The 21,299-nt window shown below is 45.3% G+C and overlaps 1 protein-coding gene across 3 annotated transcripts in view; it reads right to left on the reverse strand.

The window, feature by feature from the left end:
- Positions 1–20,881, reverse strand: part of MAP7 (microtubule associated protein 7) — a 143,971-nt gene extending 123,090 nt beyond the window's left edge. Inside the window, exons 1-2 of one of the 3 annotated variants that reach the window (XM_069975004.1) lie at positions 20,763–20,881; positions 1,054–1,069 (exon numbers count right to left, since the gene is read on the reverse strand). In XM_069975004.1, the coding sequence (XP_069831105.1) occupies positions 1,054–1,069; positions 20,763–20,867 (121 nt within the window). In that variant the 5' untranslated portion in view covers positions 20,868–20,881. The remainder of the gene's footprint in view (positions 1–1,053; positions 1,070–20,762) is intronic. The other 2 variants (XM_069975005.1, XM_069975000.1) reach the window with 2 other exon arrangements.
- Between the last annotated feature and the right edge of the window lie 418 nt (positions 20,882–21,299).

Raw genomic sequence — 21,299 nt, forward strand, 5'->3', positions numbered from 1 at the left:
AATGGTCAAATCCATTTGATAAAAATAAAGATTTTAATGATAATTAAAACGGTAGTGCGGCGCTAAGAAATTATTCACAAAATAACACATTACAAAGTTATACAACTTTGTAATGTATTTTATGTATGTGAATGGCCCGCTTCCCGTGTTCCCCGCCCCCCGCCCGTGTACCCGGAAGTGTAGTGCAGTATAAATACCTGATCCGTGTCGACCGACCCGGCCGCGTCATCAGCTGGTCAGCCGCAATTGGCTTAGCATAACTGTGCTCAGCCAATCGCGGCTGAGCGCACTTATGAAGCGGCAGAGGGGGGCCGGCATGAGGGACAGCAGGAGCGGGTTGGCCGGCCTCCCGAAGATGATGTCTTTGACGGGGTCGGTTGACATGGATCAGGTATGTATACTGCACTACACTTCCGGGTACACGGGCGGGGGTCGGGGAACATGGGAAGGGGGCCATTCACATACATAACATACATTACAAAGTTGTATAACTTTGTAATGTGTGTTATTTTAGGAATAATTTCTTAGCGCCGCACTACCCCTTTAATAGTACTGAGAGAACTGTATATGGCAGGGGACAACTTCTTCTTCTATCTATACTTGTCTAGAATTGTCATCCAGATGATGATCAGCACAACTCTCGGGCTGGATTTGCATTTCCAGATTTTGCCCAAGGCAAACAAGCCTTGGATATATAGAATGTAAAGTTGGGTGAAAACAAATGTTTAACATGTTTACATTGTGCAGACAAGAGGAGCATTAGGAGGGGTTAGTGCTGCAGCTCCACGTCGCGGTGACACACCCAGATCCGCCCTGTCTTTGAAAGATTCCTGAGCAGTTTAGCAGCCCCCACCCCTACAGAAACCGATGACGGAAACAAACACTTGGCTCAGACCACACCTTTATGCTGAAATCTCCAATTACCATCAGGATGGAGTTTATGGTGATCACAGTAACCTGCATATTCATCTTCATGTCATACTGCAAGCTTTCCTGTGTATGGTAGTAAAGCCACTATTTTTAGTAAGCTACAGACGTACAACGTCTAATTACCTAGACGCCTTTGGCTCTGAAACAAAAACAGAAAAAAAACCCTTAAGAACCAAATATATTTCTAAATGTAAATATGTAAATATTGCTGTAATTTAAAAAAAAAAAATGCCGAACCTGCATCTCTCTCAGTATGGTTCCACATTTTCTGCTTCATACAACTTGAAAACTATTTGAATTGTGGGCCAGACTGCCCTTCCCTCCATGGTTCAACTGATGAAACCTTGGATGTTGGGATCAATGATATATTCCGCTGTAAGAAAATGCTTCAACTCTTTGCAGACCAGTGGTCACAAGAGATGAGCGAATTTACAGTACAAGTGAAGCTTTGCCAGGCACCCAGGCCAGAGCGGCACAGATCTCAGAGGCAGCCGGCTGATAAGCAGAGTGCAGAGAAAACGAAGCGATTTGCTTTTACTGTAAATTCGGTCATCTCTAGTGGTCATTATCAGACACCAACGTCTCCCAGCCTAGCGGTCACACACCTATGTAAATTAATTATAATGAAGGTGTATGGGTCTCTCCCAACCAACCACTCACAGATGTTGTTGGTGGAAATAGGGGTCAGGCTTGATGGAAAATCATCACCTGACCGCTCTGTTCTGGGAGAGATAAGCAACAGTCAGAACACCATAGAGAACACAGGATCACTCGGCCGTGCCAAACATTCAAATGCATATTGAGGATGGTGGTAGACGGGAGAGATACCCGGCTGCTGAATGATTGCTTAGCCATCAGTTATGGAAGGTGCATGGTCTTTGGTGTTCTAACTAGAGATGAGCGAATCTACAGTAGTAATAAAGTAAAACGCTTTGTTGCAATCAACCATCGCCTTTCAAGCTGCTCCTTTTGAGCTCTGCTCCGGGAGTCTGGAAAAGCTGGATGCAGTCCCGGAAAACTTCTCCCAGGGAGCAAGATCAGACCTGGGTGTTTGCCATCAGAAATCACACCTACAGTCGTGGCCAAAAGTTTTGAGAATGATACAAATATTAATTTTTACAAAGTCTACTGCTTCAGATTTTAAAATGTCAATTTGCATTTACTCCAGAATGTTATAAAGAGTGATCAGCTTAACAGCAATTACTTGCAAAGTCAATATTTGCCTAGAAAATGAACTTTATCCCCTAAAACACATTTCAACATCATTGCAGCCCTGCCTTAAAAGGACCAGCTAACATTGTTTCAGTGATTGCTCCATTAACCCCTTAAGGACCGGGCCTGAAATGGCCTTAAGGACCGGAGCAAATTTTATGAATTTGACCAGTGTCACTTTATTCATTAATAACTTCGGGATGCTTTTACCTATCCGGCTGATTCTGAGATTGTTTTCTCGTGACATATGGTACTTTACATTTCTTGTAAATTGGAGTCGATACTTATAACGAATCTTTATGAAAAAACCCAAAATAGCGTGAAAAATTGTGAAAAAATGCATTTTTCCAACTTTAAAACTTTTCTGCTTATACAGAAAGTGGTTATACCACATATATTATATATTAAATAGCATTAGCAACATGTCTACTTTATGTTGGCGGCATTTATTAAACTATATTTCATTTTTTTTTAGACAATAGGAAGCTTAAAACATTAGCAGCAAATTTCCAAATTTTCTGTAAAATTTCAAAATCAGATATTTTTAGGGAACTGTTCAGGTTTAAAGTGTATTTGAGGGGACTGTGTGTTAGAAAGCCCCACGAAGCACCCCATTTCAGAAACTGCACCCCCTAAACTCTGCAAAAGCACATCCAGAAAGTTTTTTAACTCTTTAGGGGAGTCACAGAAATAAAAGCTAAGTGTGTAAGAAATTTGAAAATTTTAATTTTCTGTGCAGAGATTTTATTGTAATCCAATATTTTTCATAATTCTAAACCTATTACCAGAGAAATGCACCCCAATATTGATTGCCCCGTTTCTGCAGTTTATAGAAATACCCCATATGTGGCCCTATTGCGCTATTTGACGCAACCACAAGCCTCAGATATAAGGGAGCGCCTAGTGAATTTCAATGGCTCCGTTATTTTTGGTCATTTTTGACTGTACCACTTCAGGTTGGCAGAGGCTCTGGGGTGCCAAAACCTAAAAAACACCCCTAAAGGGACACCATTTAGAAAACTACACCCCTCAAGGAATGTAACAAGGGGTGCGGTGAGCATCTGGACCCCACAGGTGCTTCACAGATTTTCCAAACAATATGGCTTGAAAAAAGACTAAAGTATTTTTTACACTAAAATGTTGTTCTAGCCTTCAATTTTTCATTTTCACAAAGGGATAAAAGGAAAAAAAAAAAACACAAAACATGTAGCGCAGTTTCTCCCGAGTACGGAAATACCCCACATGTGGACATAAAGTGCCAAGCGGGCGCAGGACGAGCCTCCAAAGGGAAGGAGCGCCAATTGGCTTTTGGAAGCTGGATTTCACTGGAATGGATTTCAAGGGCCATGTCGCATTTACAGAGCCCTCGTGCTGCCAAGACACTGGAAACCCCCCACAAGTGACCCCATTCTGGAAACTACACCCCTCAAGGAATCTAACAAGGGGTGCAGTGAGCATATGGACCCCACTGGTGACGGGCACAAATGTGGAAAAATGTGACGTGAAAGTGAAAATTTTCATTTTTTCACTTTCATGGCACAAATGTGCCCGTCATCCAGGGGTCCATATCCTCACTGCACCCCTTGTTAGATTCCTTGAGGGGTGTAGTTTCCAGAATGGGGTCACTTGTGGGGGGTTTACAGTGTTTTGGCAGCACAAGGGCTCTGTAAATGCGACATGGCGTTCATCATCCATTCTAGCCAAATCCAACCTCTAAAATCCAAATGGCGCTCCTTCCCTTCAGAGGCTTGCCCTGCGCCCACATGGCGCTTTATGTCCACATGTGGGGTATTTACGGACTCGGGGGAAATTGCTCTACACATTTTGTGTTTTTTTTTCCTCTTTTAACCCCTTGTGAAAATGATAAATTCAAGGCTAGACCAACATTATAGTGTAAAAAATTTAATATTTCATTTTCACGCCACATTGTTCCACATTTGTGCCCGTCACCAGTGGGGTCCATATGCTGACTACACCCCTTGTTACATTCCTTGAGGGGTGTAGTTTCCATAATAGGGTCACTTGTGGGGGGTTTAACTGTCTTGGCAACACAGGGGCCTTTTGAATGCAACATGGCCCCTCGAAATCCATTCCACCCAAATCCAGCCTTCAAAAACCAAATGGCGCACCTTCCCTTTGGAGGCTTACCCTGCACCCGCATGGCGCTTTATGTCCACATGTGGGGTATTTCCGTACTCAGGGGAAATTGCTCTACACATTGTGTTTTTTTTTATCTTTTAACCCCTTGTGAAAATGAAAAGATCAATGATTTAGAGTAAAAATTAAAAAAAAATTACACTAAATGTTGGTCTAGCCTTGATTTTTTTCCATTTCCACAAGGGGTTAAAAAAGAAAATGAACACAAAATGTGTAGGGTAGTTTCCCCTGAGTACGAAAATACCCCACATGTGGACATAATTTGCCATATGGGCACAGGGCAAGTCACCAAAAGGACAGAGCGCCATTTAGAGGCTGGAATGGGGGATGGAGGCCATGTCGCAATTACAAAGCTCCTGTGCTGCCAGAACAGTTTGGGCGATATAAACGATATGCCAAAATATCGTCATCAATTCGGTTGACGATATAGATTTTTGGCATATCGTCATATCGCGATATACCACGGAGCGGTAGTGAATAAGCTTCTCACTTACCGCTCCGTGGTACCGCGCTGCAGGGCCTTCCGTTCACGCATAGTCAGCGCGCTAGCGCGCTGATGCGTGTGACGTCAGGTCTCCCAGTGCATGCTGGGAAGAAGACGCGGCCCGTCTCGCCTCGCAGACTCCATCAGCCAGCCCTGCAGGAAAGGTAAGTAGCAGAGGGGTCGGGGGCGGCAGATGGCTTGGCATGGGGCTGATGATGGCCCTGGCTGGGGGGACATGATGGCTGGCACATGAAATGGCTGGAAAACTGAGAGGGGAGATGACTGGCACTGGGGGGGGGCTGATGACTGGCACTGGGGGGCTGATGACTGGCAACGGGGGGCTGATGACTGGCACAAGGGAGGGCTGATGACTGGCACAAGGGAGGGCTGATGACTGGCACAGGGTGGACTGATGGCACAGGGGAAGGCTGATGACTGGCAAGGGGGGCTGATGACTGGCAAGGCGGGTGATAACTGGCACAAGGGAGGGCTGATGACTGGCACAAGGGAGGGCTGATGGCACAGGGGAAGGCTGATGACTGGCAAGGGGGGTGATAACTGGCACAAAGGGGGCTGAAGGCATAGGGGAGGGCTGATCACTGGCACAGGGGAAGGCTGATGACTGGCAAGGGGGGGGGGTGAGTATACACACAAAAATTTTTTTATATATCGTGATATATCGTTATATCGTGCATGCATCAAATTATATCGTGATATAAATTTTAGGCCATATCGCCCAGCCCTAGTAGAAACCCCCCACAAGTGACCCAATTCTGGAAACTACACCCCATAAGGAATCTAACAAGGGGTGCAGTGAGCATATGGACCCCACTAGTGATGGGCACATGTGTAGAACATGTGCCGTGAAAATAAAAAATACCATTTTTCTCATTTTCACATCCCAAATGTGGCCGTCACCAGGGGGCCATATACCCGCTGCCCCACTTGTTAGATTCCTTATGGGGTGTAGTTTCCAGAATGGGGTCACTTGTGGGGGGTTTCTACTGTCCTGGCCGCACAAAGGCTTTGTAATTGCATCATGCCATCCTCTAATGGGAATGGCGGCCATACCTACTTAGCTGTGGAAAAGGGACAATTCTAATTTATTTGGGGGTATTAGGCCAATTATTAGTTTATAAGGTTGAAAATGACAGGTGTCCATCAAATTCAACCTGTGTTGATCCAGAGGAAGGCAAAAACCCCTCGTGAGGCAGACGACAGTAGCCTCATCACAGGGGAAAAATTCCTTCCTGACTCCATAATGGCGATCAGAATAATCCCTGGATCAACGTGACCCCTGAAATAGGAATAGGGGACAGAATTTAGATAATGTAGAACCCCAATGACGTGTGGTGCGCCTTGGAGCGATCCAGTATGCAGAGGCCGGGGTGATCAGGACAGGTGTCACACTGGAAAATGTTGTCCTTCCTGATCCCCCTGTTACGCCACACTCTGCACTTCTTCTGGGGCCTCCTGTTTTCCAGTGTGGGGGACGTCACCTGGAGAATGTTGTCCTGGTGAGATACGGGGTCCTTCATATCCAGAAGTGCTGGGTCGGCTCCATGGCTGCTAAATATTAGGGCTCTATTACGGCTTCTGATATTTACGGATCGTGCCGCAAGCTACAGGGCAGCGAGGGACTGGAAGAGGGGGAGCTGGTATAAAAGTTATCCCGTACAGGTGGTAACCTTTATCCAGCAGTGGGAAGATCAGTTCCCGGACGATGTCCCCACTAACTCCGAGGATGGGGGGGGAGTGGGCATCTGGGGGCTGGATTCGAGTGTCCCTTCCTTCATACACTCTAAGGGTACGTGCACACTGCGGAATCGCGACAGATAACCCTTTGTGCATTCCGCAGTTGGCACCCGCCGGCGGACTGATGCAGGCGCACATCTCCGTCCGTGTCGTAGACTCCATTCTATGCACGGGCGGATTCCGCTCTGCGTCCAACGTGTTGATGGAATGACGGATGATGGAATCCGCCCGTGCATAGGATAGAGTCTATGACACGGGCGGAGACGCGCCCCTGCATCAGTCCGCCGGCGGGTGCCAGCTGCGGAATGCACGAAGGGTTATCCTTCGCCATTCCGCAGTGTGCACGTACCCTAAATCTGTAAGTGTACCCTGAGGTACTCTCACAGAGTTTGTAGAATTTCACACCATACCGTGATCTCTTATTGGGACGGTACTGGCAGAAAAGACGTGTCTGGGGGGCAGCGTACGCTACGCTACTCCCAGACACGTCACTGGATGATGAGGAGGATGAGGATGAATGGAGGAACAAAGGATCCCCCCATTCATCCTCACTGGTTGTTTCGGTGTCGGAGGCAATAATAACGTATGCGTCCGATACCGAAAACACCCTGGGGGCCATCTTTATATGGGGATTGGTATATAGGGTATGTAGTGGTGTAGTGTAAAACTTTATTCAATGTAGTGTGGTGTAATGTAGTGTTTTTTTACGTGTTTTTTACAGTAAGTATACAAAAAAAACCTACGCCAAAAATGGTGTTGCTGATAAATGCCGCACTTATGTTCGGCACTTATCAGCAGACCGTGGCAGTAGAATATAGAAAAAAAACACCCTACGCCAAAAAGGAGGAGTTGCTGATTAGCAGCGCACTTTTGTGCGATGCTGATCAACACTCAGCGGCGATAGGGTGCGGAAAATAGAAAAAAAAAAAAATTGGGAAAAAAATTTTTTTTTTTACTACATTCTGAACATCCCTGTAGTGGCTGATACGTGTATTACACTTATCAGCCGCTAGGGGGCAGCAGAGCGCAAGATCCGAAAATAGACGACGCTGGAGCCGGAAAAATACAAAAAAAGACGACGCTGGAGCCGGAAAAAGCCGATCGGGACTCACGGAAGAAGCCGAAGTCCCGACAAGATGAAGAGGACGCCGGGAACCCGGAAGACGCCGATCAGGACCCCGGGACAGGTGAGTAATGTACAAATACCTGCTCTGGACCCCTCAGCTACCTAGCTGAGGGGTCCGGAGCAGGTATTTATTACTTGTGGGGACTTTGATCGCCGTGAACGGCCGGCCGGATGGCCGGCCGTTCACGGCGATCGGGACGGTGGTACCGTGACCACCATTACTTTTTACAGTAATGGCGGTCAGTGCCGTCCTCGGACAGCACCGACCGCCATTTTTTTCCGGGTCATCGGGCCACCGATGGCCCGGAAAGGTTCCGATCGCCGCTATGGGCTTATCAGCCAATAGCGGCGATCGTCGGCATGGGGGGGGTTAACAACCCTCCATGCCGACAGGGAGAGTTGGCCTGCTATGTATTATAGCAGGCTATCTCCCCCGATCGGGACCCGGCCGGCCGCGGCGCCCGTTTAAAGGGCGGACGTACCGGTACGTCATGGGTCCTTAAGTGACAGTGATCCATGACGTGCCGGTACGTCATGGGTCCTTAAGAGGTTAACACAGGTGTGGGTGTTGATGAGGACAGGGCTGGAGATCAATCTCATGATTAAGTAAGAATGACACCACTGGACACTTTAAAAGAAGGCTGGTGCTTGGCATCATTGTTTCTCTTCTGTTAACCATGGTTATCTCTAAAGAAACACGTGCAGTCATCATTGCACTGCACAAAAATGGCCTAATGGACGAGTATCGCAGCTAGAAAGATTGCACCTCAGTCAACAAACTATCACATCATCAAGAACTTTAAGGAGAGAGGTTCTATTGTTGCCAAAAAGGCTCCAGGGCGCCCAAAAAAAACCCAGCAAGCGCCAGGACCGTCTCTTAAAAGTGTTTCAGTTGCGGGATGGGGCTACCAGCAGTGCAGAGCTTGCTCAGGAATGGCAGCAGGCAGGTGTGAGTGCATCTACACGCACTGTGAGGTGGTGACTCTTGGAGCAAGACCTGGTCTAAAGGAGGGCAGCAAAGAAGCCACTTCTCTCCAGAAAAAACATCAGGGACTGACTGATATTCTGCAAAAAGTACAGGGAGTGGACTGCTGAGGACTGGGGTAAAGTTATTTTCTCTGATGAATCCTCTTTCTGATTGTTTGGGTCATCTGGAAAACAGCTTATTCGGAGAAGGCGAGGTGAGCGCTACCACCAGTCTTGTCTCATGCCAACTGTAAAGCATCCTGAAAGCATTCATGTGTGGGGTTGCTTCTCAGCCAAGGGAATCGGCTCTCTCACAGTCTTGCCTAAAAACACAGCCATGAATAAAGAATGGTACCAGAATGTCCTCCAAGAGCAACTTCTCCCAACCGTCCAAGAGCAGTTTGGCGATCAACAATGCATTTTTCAGCATGATGGAGCACCTTGCCATAAAGCAAAGGTGATAACTAAATGGCTCAGGGAACCAAACAGATTTTGGGTCCATGGCCTGGAAACTCCCCAGATCTTAATCCCATTGAGAACTTGTGGCCAATCATCAGGAGACGGGTGGACAAACAAAAACCAACAAATTCTGACAAAATGCAAGCATTGATTATGCAAGAATGGACTGCTATCAGTCAGGATTTGGTCCAGAAGTTTAATGAGAGCATGCCAGGGAGAATTGCAGAGGTCCTGAAGAAGAAGTGTCAACACTGCACATATTGACTTGATGTATTAACTCATTTTAACTGTCAATATAAGCTTTTGTTACTCATAAAATGATTGTAATTATATTTCTGTATGTGATAAAAACATCTGACAAACACACATAAAAACCAGAGGGCAGCAGATCATGTGAAAATATAATATTTGTGTCATTCTCAAAACTTTTGGCCATGACTGTAGACTTACTTTCACTTACTTCTCCAATATCACCCTGTGTAGTAGGGCCATCAATCAGCTGACAAACAACTTGTTTTTACAGATTTAAAAAAAAAAAAAAAGCCACATATCTTCCCATGTAATAGCGAGCGGATACATAGCTAATGGCTGATGACAGCAAATGGTCACACAAAGCATCTGGTCACTGTCTGTGTGGCTCTTCCAACAAACTTCCCAACCATGCAATAGGCTCTGTGAGCAAGCAACCTATCAATGACATCAGTGCCTATTCACAATGTGGCTCAGCCCATCTAATATGGCCCTAAGGTTTCCATGAAATCGCAATACTTTTTGGATGACTATATAAAGCATATATGTAAAAACTGTTAGTTAATTAAAAGTCCAGCATGGTACCAGTGGCTGAAGATGTTGGATGCAGCCCTAGGAAGTCCGGTAAAACATGAATATAGCTAAAGGGTTGTATCCAACTTGTTCAGCCACTAGTAATCAAATGTCGAACAATTGGACTTGAACATGCATGACTTGCATTCTCTATAGTTAACCTCTTAAGGACGGAGCCAATTTTCGTTTTTTCCTCGTGTTTAAAAGGCCATAGCACTTGCATTTTTCCACCTAGAAACCCACATGAGCCCTTATTTTTTGCGTCACTAATTGTACTTTGCAATGACAGGCTGAATTTTGGCATAAAGTACAATGCGAAACCAGGAAAAAATTCAATGTGTGGTGAAATTGAACAAAAAAACTAGGGATGTTCCGAACAGAGTTTGGTTCGGGTTTGTATTAACCCGAACTCTCGGGAATGATTCCCGCTGTCTGCCCGCTCAGAGGAGAGGGTGGATACAGCCGGGTTCATACGAACCCGAACCTCGACTGTTTCGGACCATCCCTAAAAAAACGCATTTCTTTTATTTGGGGGGTATTTGTTTTTACGCCATTCGCCCTGGGGTAAAACTGACTTATTATGCATGTTCCTCAAGTCGTTTACGACTACAACGATATATAACATGTATAACTTTTATATTACGAGATGGCCTGTAAAAAATTCAAACCATTGCTAACAAATATACGTTCCTTAAAATCGCTCCATTCCCATACCTTTAGCGCTTTTATCCTTTGGTCTGTTCGAGGTGTAATTTTTTGCGCCATGATGTGTTCTTTCTATCGGTACCTTGATTGCACATATGCAACTTTTTGACCGCTTTTAAAATTTTTCTAGATTTGATGTGACCAAAAATGCACAATTTTGCACTTTGGGATTTTTTTGCACTTACGCCGTTTACCGTGCGAGATCAGGAATGTGATTAATTAATAGTTCAGGCGATTACGCACGCGGCGATACCGAACATGTTTTATGCATTGCATGCATTATTTATTTATTTTTATTTAAAACATGGGGAAAGGGGGGTGATTCAAACTGTTATTAGGGGAGGGGGCTTTTTACTAATAACACTTTTTTTTTTTTTTTTTTTTTACTTAGGGTCCTATACACAGAAAGATTATCTGACAGATTATCTGCCAAAGATTTGAAGCCAAAGCCAGGAACAGACTATAAACCATAAATCAGGTCATAAAGGAACGCTTGAGATTTCTCCCCTTTTCAAATCCATTCCTGGTTTTGGCTTTAAATCTTCGGCAGATAATCTGTCAGATAATCTTTCTGTGTAAATGGACCCTTATGCTACGTTTACACGGAACGATTATCGGGCGAATTTTGATAACGATCGAATCTGAACGATAATCGTACGTGTAAACGCGGCGAACGATCGATAAATCGTTAATTTTGATCTTTTAACATGTTCTTAAATCGTCGTTCGCAAAAAATTCGCAGATCGTTCCGTGTAAACAGTCGTTCACTGATTTTACCTATGTGTGAGATAGGCTTAAGCGATCACAAAACGAATTTTCTGTACGATATATCGTTCCATCTAAACGCTGATCGTTATAGAAAAAAAAACGGTTACTTCGAAATCGTTAATTGTACGATCGGGCCAATTATCGCTCCGTGTAAACTTAGCATTATACTTGAAGCCTTCTAGTATAAGTGCACTGATCTCTCATTGAGATCTTTGCTGTATACTTACACTACCATTTAAAAGTTTGGGGTCACATTGAAATGTCCTTATGTTTGAAAGAAAAGCACTGTATTTTTCAATGAAGATTACTTTAAACTAGTCCTTACTTTAGGCCCCGTTCCCACTGAGCAAAACTAGCGGAATTGCCGTTAGCCTCCCGCTCATAATGGGAGTCTATGGGAGGCGCGCTCTCCTGCCCTGTCCGCGCTGAAGAATGAACTGCATACAGTATTCGGATGCAGCTATCAACTTTGACAGCTGCATCCGATTACTGAATTATAGCCGCGGTCCCAGGCTACACGCGGCACCTGGGACTGCGGCGGTTCAGAGCGGGGTCGCCGGGCGGCCCCGCTCTAAACACCTCTTGCAGACGCATGACGTATCGGTACCGTCATGCGTCCTTAAGAGGTTAAAACTTTGGGTTGTTTATCTCCATGTACTGAACCATCTTGCTAATAAACTGAAATAAGTACCTACTTAATACCAGGTTTTCAAAAAATGTGCGTGTACTTGCATCTGTAACACCCAGGGTGGCAATGTTTATATCATCTAGCATATAGCATCTCCATAGGTGCCTTTGGTGCCACAACCCCCCCCCCCCCCCCACCCCATTTTCCCCCATCTTTTCTCCTTTTTGGTCTTATCCTTACGAGGGTCCATTAGGTAACATTTTTGCTTTTGCGAACATGGCCTACGCTTTTGGCCAAATGGAAGACATAATGGTCCATACTTACTAAAACTGCATAGTTCTTTGACATTGTGTACTTTGCCTAGACAGTCTAAGAATAGGCCATATTTATAACAGTGTATAAAATCTGTCACAGTTGGCCAAGTATTAGTTGGTTTAAACTGTGTGTCTTGTGCCAAAATTCTGGTGCATTGTCGCTACTGCACGTTAGTCCGCAGCCCTCTTTTTTACTAAAGTCAACCACACTTTTTGACAAGGCTCAGACACATTTCCAATAATATGGTTATGTGCACACTGTGTAATTTTAGGCAGAACACATGCTATTGATTTCAACAGGATGTCCACAACAATATCAATAGTAGTTTCAGCGTGTAAATTTCTGGCACTGTTCCAAATTCCAGCAGCAGAACTGACACGTCAATCCGTGAGAAATCATCCCATAGTCGTCAATGAGACTGTATTTTAGCTTCAAATTCCACGCCAATTCAGCACCAGTTCCTCCTTATTACAGTGCTGCGCAATTCAAAGATGCCAGATTCAATAGTCTACTGGCCCAACTGTAGGGGAATTTTAAATACCAATGGTCCACCATTGGTATTAAATATTTGGGCATATGCCTCACTCCCCCATATGATCCCTATATTCCACGAATTTCCCTAACTTTAGGAAGTCAAGACGCTTAACTTTAACTTAGTGTCGCATAGTGTCAGTTAAAAAAAAAATCTTACCTAAAATTCTGCACTACTTTGAGACTTTGCCAGTACAAGTTCCTCTTAAGGAACTTAAAGGACAAGTGGCATAAAAAACTTTTTCCCAGTATTTGAAGCACATTACAAAGTTATATAACTCTGTAATGTGCTTCAATCACCTATCTGCCTCCCTTCCCTGTCTTTTCCTCCCTCCACCAGGAAGTGCACTAACTCACACAGACCAAATGACTGTCATCACCGTCGCCAAGCTCTTCTCTCAGCTCCTTCTCCTGTTACAGCAGCCCCCCCCCCTCCTCCCCTGCCTTGTCAGGTGACTCAGCTTGCTCAGCTCCCATTGGCTGAACAACTGCAAGCCATCACTTGGCCTGGGGAGGGGGGGCTGCTGTAACAGGAGCTGAGAGAAGAGCTTGGCGACTCATCCTCACAAGAAGGAGCTGCCTGGTGACGGTGACGACAGTAATCAGGTCTGTGTCAGTTAGGACACTTCCTGGTGGGGGGTGGAGGGGGGAAAAGACAGGGAAGGGAGGCAGATAGGTGATTGAAGCAAATTACAGAATTATACAACTTTGTAATGTGCTTCAATTACTGGGAAAAAGTTTTTCATGGCACTTGTCCTTTAAGTCCATCTAATCGGCAATGTTCCAATTTATTTGGACATCCAAAAAGGCACAGGATTCCTAAGTCAGTGGGGTGGCTTGGCGACTCCAAATATCTTGCAGTACTATTGGGTGGCTCATCTATGCCACATTCCTTGCTGGGCCATGCACCACACATACAAAAAGTGGACTTATATTGAGAAATTATGGCTTCATGCAAACTTCTTTTTATTAAGTGCTGCTCCCCCGGCTTGGCCTGCAATTCCCATGTTAGGGTGGGTTCACACTACTGAATCCGCGCGGATTCCGTAGTGTGAACCCACCATTAGTTCCCATTTAATTTACAGAGCACATCTGGATAACATGCGCAAAGACTTGGGCTGTGTTCTAAGAATTCTCCTTTGATCTGCTTTCTTCTATCCCCCTCTTTCTCTGCTGGCATTGATTCCCTGGTGGTACGCACCTGGTTGGACAAGGGGGCTTTTCCAGTTTAAAGATGTAGTCAATCTACTGACATGTATTCTACAATCTTTTGCTAAACTAGTAGACCGCTCCCATCTCCCTAAGACTGAACAATATACATATACATGTCTTGATCATTACATGATGTCATAGGAAGTACTGCAGTATCTAAGCCCACACCCTTTGAGCAGCTTTGTAGGGCAGGGACGTCCACCAGGGGGCTTATGATGGGTGATGATTCACCAATTCGACATGGTTATATGGATAAATGGGAGGCTGTATTATCTAGACCGATGTCCCCGGAGGGGGATCATCTGGGAGAGAATAGCCAACTATTCCATATGCACCACCTACAAAGAGACTTTGTACAAGCTGCTTATGCAGTGGTGCCATACTCCTGAGTTACTGAACAAATTGAATAGCTTGATCTCCCACTACTGGGTCTCTACCATAACACCCAACATAACGTCACATAACATCTGGACTAGAGATGAGCGAACCTCGAGCATGCTCGAGTCGATCCGAACCCAAGCTTTCGTCATTTGATAAGCGGTGGCTGCTGAAGTTGGATAAAGGCCTAAGGTTGTCTGGAAAACATGGATATAGTCATTGGCTGTATCCATGCTTTCCAGACCACCTTAGAGCTTTATCCAAGTTCTGTAGCCCCTGATAATACCAAACGATCGGGTTCAGATCGACTCGAACCCGATTTTCTCATCTCTAATCTGGACCTGTCCAGGCCATCCAAAGATACTGATCACAGGTTAGGAAACTTATTAGAGCAGTTGTAGACAAGTGATTAGGGTAATGCTGCGTTTACACGGAACGATTATTGTGCGAATTCGCATGATAACGATCAAATTCGAACGATAATCGTTCCAAGTAAACGCAGCAAACGATCAAACGACGATCGAGAAATCGTTCATTTTGATCTTACAACATGTTCTAAAATCGTCGTTCGTAAAAAATTCGCAGATCGTTCCGTGTAAACAGTCGTCGCAAAAGCCTGGCCGCCCTCAGCCCGCCCCCCCGCAGCTCCCTGCGCTGGCTCGATCGCCACCCCCGCCGCACTGATTAGCTGAAGAGGAGCCGTTTAAAATTCCCAGCTCCCCTCTTCAGCCAATCAATGCACTGAAGAGGGGAGCCGGGAATTTCGAACACCCGCTACGCCGAGCAGGTAAATTATGCTCGCGGAGGGGGTGACCGGAGCGCCAGGGGGGTGGGGTGGCAATCGCGGCGGCGGGGGAGGCGATCGAGGCGGCGCAGGGGGCTGTGAATGAGCGGGGGGGACCGGGCTGCGAATGAGCGGGGGGCCGGCCAATTTTAAAAAGATTGCAAAACGATTTTTCCTTACGATATATCGTACCGTCTAAACGCTGATCGTTATGGAAAAAAATCGTTACTCCGACATAGTTATTCGTACGATCGGGCGAATTATCGTTCCGTGTAAACGCAGCATTAGACCCTTTGGTTTACCTGCTTAATCTGATGCCTTAAACATTGGGTAAAAAAAACATGAAGATACTGCTTCAGATCTTGACATCAGCTAAGAAATTGATATCTCACTGCTTGAAGGAGGACCACTCCCCCTTCACATACTTGTCTCTAGAATCAAGGAGATGAGGCTGCTAGAGCACCTCAATGCATCTCTCAACAATAAACTTTCTCTATTTGACTTAGTATGAGCTCCATGGGACGATTACCGTACCCGAACTGGCTGTGTTTGTTAAAAAGATTTGTTACTCCAGGATTTCCTCCCTGCTCTATCCACCCTAAACCCTTTGTCTCCTTCCCTTGTCTGTGTCATATGTTGTAGTTGCATAGGTTTTTGAAGACATTGGCCCAGATTTATCAAATGGTGTAAAATTTAGACTGGTGTGAACTGCCCACAGCAACCAATCACAGCTCAACATTTATTTTACCAGAGCTGAAAGCTGAGCTGTGATTGGTTGCTGTGGGCAGTTTGTACAAATCTAAATTTTACACCCTTTGATAAATCTCCCCCCTTGCCTTACTAAAAGGGGCCTGAGTTTCTTATATTTTGTGGTTCCCATGTACGCCGCCATTCTATGCACGTGTACTGGGCCAGGACTGAAGCAGAGGAGGTTGGCCAGCCCGCCCCCAGTGGGCGGAATTCCTCGGCCCTCTATGACGCGGCTCCATTGATTCTAATAGAGCCGCGTCATAGAGGGGAGGGAATTCCCTCCTACTGGGGGCGGGCCGGCCGACCTCTAGTGCTTCAGTCACGGACAGGTAACCGTGCATAGAACAGCGCCGTACACAGGAACTGGGCTGCGGTTCAAAAACGGTCCGCGGCATCGGCTTCCCCGTGACGGCTACGTTCAGATTAAAGAGGATGATGGTCTTCTAAGTTTCAGCGGGTTCTGGTCAATGGGAAACAGGCAGGAGGACACAGGGGAGCACGGAGCGGTGAGTATAACTTTCTACCTTATTATTTTCAGACATTGCTAACTAGATGTATACTTAAATTGAGCAAGGAGAACCGAACTTAGTGTGAACCAGGTTCACACTACGTAAAAGCGGTGGAATCCTGCCTGTCTCAGTGTGTTAATAAGATGCCGCACACACCTCTGCTTAAAGAATTAACATGTCAATTCTTTAAACGGAAATCGGCGGAGGCGAGCGTGGAAAGACACACACACTGAGGCAGGCGGGATTTTCTGCCGCTTTTACTCAGTGTGTGAACATACCCTAACAGAGGAACTCGCCACTCATCTGGCAGCGGGCCTGTGTGACAGGTAACAGATAGGAATACCATGGGCAGCATGAGGAGGATCAGCCCTAAATCTCCAATTGTGGGAATAAAGTGGTGAAAGTCTGTGAAGTAAATGTTTTTTTTATATTCTGGAAATGAAATCTGCTGTTAATTTGTAGGGTTTTTCACCTGTTTGCATTAGTGAAATTTTTTTTATTAAATCACCCCCCCCCCCCAATCTGAGCATTGCTCCAACTTCCACAGCATAAACCTGAATAGTGTTGAGCTAATCTGTCAAAATGTTTGAATTCGGCAACTGGAACGCTCAGCATTTGATTACCGGTGGTAAAATTGGATGCTGCCCTAGGGCTGCCAGGAAAACATGGATACAACCTATGGTCATGTCCATGTTGTCCTGGCAGCCCTAGGGCGGCATCCAATTTCTGCAGCCACTGGTAATCAAATGCCGAGTGCTCCAGTTACCAAACTCCACATTTTGACAGATCAGACCAACACTAAACCTGAAGAGCTGACTGATGCCTTGCTGCCCTGACATACTGCACCTATCACCAGATAACGGTGTCCACCTTGCCCTCTTATTAGCTCTACATCTCTATAAATCTGTTTTTACAATTTTTCATATTTTGTATATGTGGTCATGATAGCTGAAGGTGGCACATACTGTGATGTCCCATTATATGTGCGCCATGTATAGCGGGATCAGAGGCTAAAGCCAATCTCACAGCATCGCCATGATGTAACGTTCATGGGAAACCCATCAAAGCACTGGAGGTGGACATCCGACATATCAGCTATTACATCAGGAGTAAGTTGTGGATGTAGCAGCAGAGGAAGATCATTCAGTCTCAGCCTTCCCTGCAGCTGGGCAGGATACAGATTATAGATATACAGTGGTACCTTGGTTTAAAATTAACTTGGATTAAAGTTTTTCAAAATTGTGATCTGGTTTAAGAGCATTGCTTTGGTTTAAGAGCTCCCTGTACTGGGTGGAAGCGCGAGTGGAGGAGCGGCATGGCCTGCATAGCGGGGTCTACAGCCCTGTACTCTGACCCAGGCAGATCCACTTCAGGCTGGGGCTTGCATCAGGGGACAGGACTGTGAGGTAATCTCTCCATAGCTGTAACCCTTCTCTCCCCGGACAGAGAGCTGATATACTGTGCCTACATATGTCCTGCTCATTCCTTCATGCTCCCTGCAGTCTCTGTCCGCCCTTGTGTTTCCCATCCTCTCCATTACTGTACAGTAATTTATAATATCACATATTTTGCTGTTTTTAAATCTTTGTTTCATTTTTTTTATTAGAATAATAAATTGTTATTCAGAATAAAAAAAAAATCATTATTTTTAGGGTGTGGAACCAATTGTCTGCATATCAATAATTTCTAATGGAAAGTTTTGCTTTGGTTTAAGAGTGGATTTGGATTACAAGCATGGCCCCGGAACAAATTATACTAAAAGCACCACTGTACATATATACACACACACCTGCTGTACTTGGCAGGATACAGCTCTCTCTCTCTATATACACCTACTGTACTGGGCAGGATACATCTCTCTCTATATATATACACCTGCTGTACTGGGCAGGATACATCTCTCTCTCTATATATATATATATATATATATATATATATATATATATATACACACACAGTGGTGCCTTGGATTACGAGCATAATTTGTTCCGGGATTCTGCTGCTTGTAATCCAAATCCACTCTTAAACCAAAACAAATTTTCCCATAAGAAATCATAGAAATGCAGACAATTGGTTCCACACCCAAAAAATAGTGGTTTATTATTCTGAACAACATGTAAAACAAATTAAAAACAAACATTCAGAAACCGCAGAATATGTGATATTATAAGTTACTGTACTGTAATGTAGAGGATGGAAAACAAGTGCTGACAGAGACTGCAGGGAGCATGAAGGAATGAGCAGGGCAGATGTGGGAACATAGTGCAGTGCTCTCTGTCCGGGGAGAGAGGGGTTACAGCTATGAAGAGATTACCTCCACAGTCCTGTCCCCTGATGTAAGCCCCAGCCGGAAGTGGATCTGCTATGATTTGGAAGGTGAGGGAGACTTCCTGGGTCAGAGTACAGGGCTGTAGACCACACTATGTAGACCTTGTCCCTCCCCCACTCACGTTCCCACTCAGTACAGGGAGCTCTTAAACCAAAGCAATGCTCTTAAACCAAGTCACAATTTTGAAAAACTGTAAGCTCTTAAACCAAAATGCTCTTAAACCAAGTTACTCATAAACCAAGGTACCACTGTATATATGTATATATATATATATATATATATATATATATATATATATATATATATATATTATATTATATATTATATACACACCTGCTGTACTGGGCAGGATACAGCTTTCTATATACACCTGCTGTACTGGGCAGGATACAGCTCTCTCTCTTATGTTTAAGAAACCAGTCTGAGATGATTCTAGCTTTATGACATGGCGCATTGTCCTGCTGAAAGTAGCCATCAGATGTTGGGTACATTGTGGTCATAAAGGGATGGACATGGTCAGCAACAATACTCAGGTAGGCTGTAGCGTTGCAACGATGCTCAGTTGGTACCAAGGGGCCCAAAGAGTGCCAAGAAAATATTCCCCACACCATGACACCACCACCACCAGCCTGAACCGTTGATATAAGGCAGGATGGATCCATGCTTTCATGTTGTTGACGCCAAATTCTGACCCTACCATCCGAATGTCGCAGCAGAAATCGAGACTCATCAGACCAGGCAACGTTTTTCCAATCTTCTACTGTCCAATTTCGATGAGCTTGTGCAAATTGTAGCCTCAGTTTCCTGTTCTTAGCTGAAAGGAGTGGCACCTGGTGTGGTCTTCTGCTGCTGTAGCCCATCTGCCTCAAAGTTCGACGTACTGTGCGTTCAGAGATGCTCTTCTGCCTACCTTGGTTGTAACGGTTGGCTATTTGAGTCACTGTTGCCTTTCTATCAGCTCGAACAAGTCTGCCCATTCTCCTCTGACCTCTGGCATCAACAAGGCCCACAGAACTGCCGCTCACTAGATGTTTTTTCTTTTTCGGACCATTCTCTGTAAGCCCTAGAGATGGTTGTGCGTGAAAATCCCAGTAGATCAGCAGTTTCTGAAATACTCAGACCAGCCCTTCTGGCACCAACAACCATGCCACGTTCAAAGGCACTCAAATCACCTTTCTTCCCCATACTGATGCTCGGTTTGAACTGCAGGATATTGTCTTGACCATGTCTACATGCCTAAATGCACTGAGTTGCCGCCATGTGATTGGCTGATTAGAAATTAAGTGGTAACGTGCAGTTGGACAGGTGTACCTAATAAAGTGGCCGGTGAGTGTGAGTGTGTGTGTATATATATATATATATATATATATATATATATATATATATATATAATTTATATACACACACCTGCTGTACTGGGCAGGATACAGCTTTCTATATACACCTGCTGTACTAAGCAGGATACAGATATTTACTGTACACATATACACACACCTGCTGTACTGGGCAGGATACAGCTTTCTATATACACCTGCTGTACTGAGCAGGATACAGATATATACTGTATACATATACACACACCTGCTGTACTGGATACAGTTTTCTATATACACCTGCTGTACTGAGCAGGATACAGATATATACATATACACACACCTGCTGTACTGGATAGTTTTCTATATACACACCAGGATCAGCAGCCTTCTTATCCCTCACAATAAACGTTTCAGTTCTTTTTCTGGATACACACATCAGGTAATAAGCCTGTTACATGTGTGACGTCATACAGTGACGTCTAGATGGCCCACTCTTCCCAATTAGTGAGCAGCCCAGCCCTGACCCCGGGATGACATATATCACATGAGCGCAGGTGCCGCGTGTAGTGTGTGTACAGTGGCGCTCACCCTGTGCCCAGGTGTTATGCGTCTACACGTCCCCTCACCTGCTGCGGGTGTCTCCATTTGGTCGGTGTCACTGTGAGACTCTGGAGGAGCGTTTGGTTCCGCTTCCAATAGCTGTTTCTCCGCCATGTCTGGGCTGACGTCATCCAGGAGCAGCGGCACCTCCCCTCTTCGGGCTCCCGAGCTGCCGCCGCCGGAGCTGGACAGGTGAGTTCCACGTAGGTAAATTCCTGAGTTGAATCGCCATCTGCCGGCTGTGAGCGGGTACTGCAGGGGACGAGGATTGTGGGAGGAGCCAGGGAAGAGGAGAACAGGTAGTCGTGCGGAGAGGCGGGAAAAGGGGCTGAGATGCAGAATGGGCACCTGTAGGATGACAACCATACAGCGATAAGGGAGGGGGTGAACTGAGGTAAAACGTATTAAAAAAAAAACAAAAACAACTAGAGCACCCCTTTGACATACAGCTGCACACCAGTAGTGTAAGGTATTAGTTTGGCTTATATTATATACTCTAAACTGCTATGTTAGCTGCCGCAGTATACAATACAGTAGCTGCAGACTATTAGGGGTGCCAAAAA

The sequence above is a fragment of the Dendropsophus ebraccatus genome, chromosome 6, assembly GCF_027789765.1.
Source record: "Dendropsophus ebraccatus isolate aDenEbr1 chromosome 6, aDenEbr1.pat, whole genome shotgun sequence".
Classification (NCBI taxonomy): Eukaryota; Metazoa; Chordata; class Amphibia; order Anura; family Hylidae; genus Dendropsophus; species Dendropsophus ebraccatus.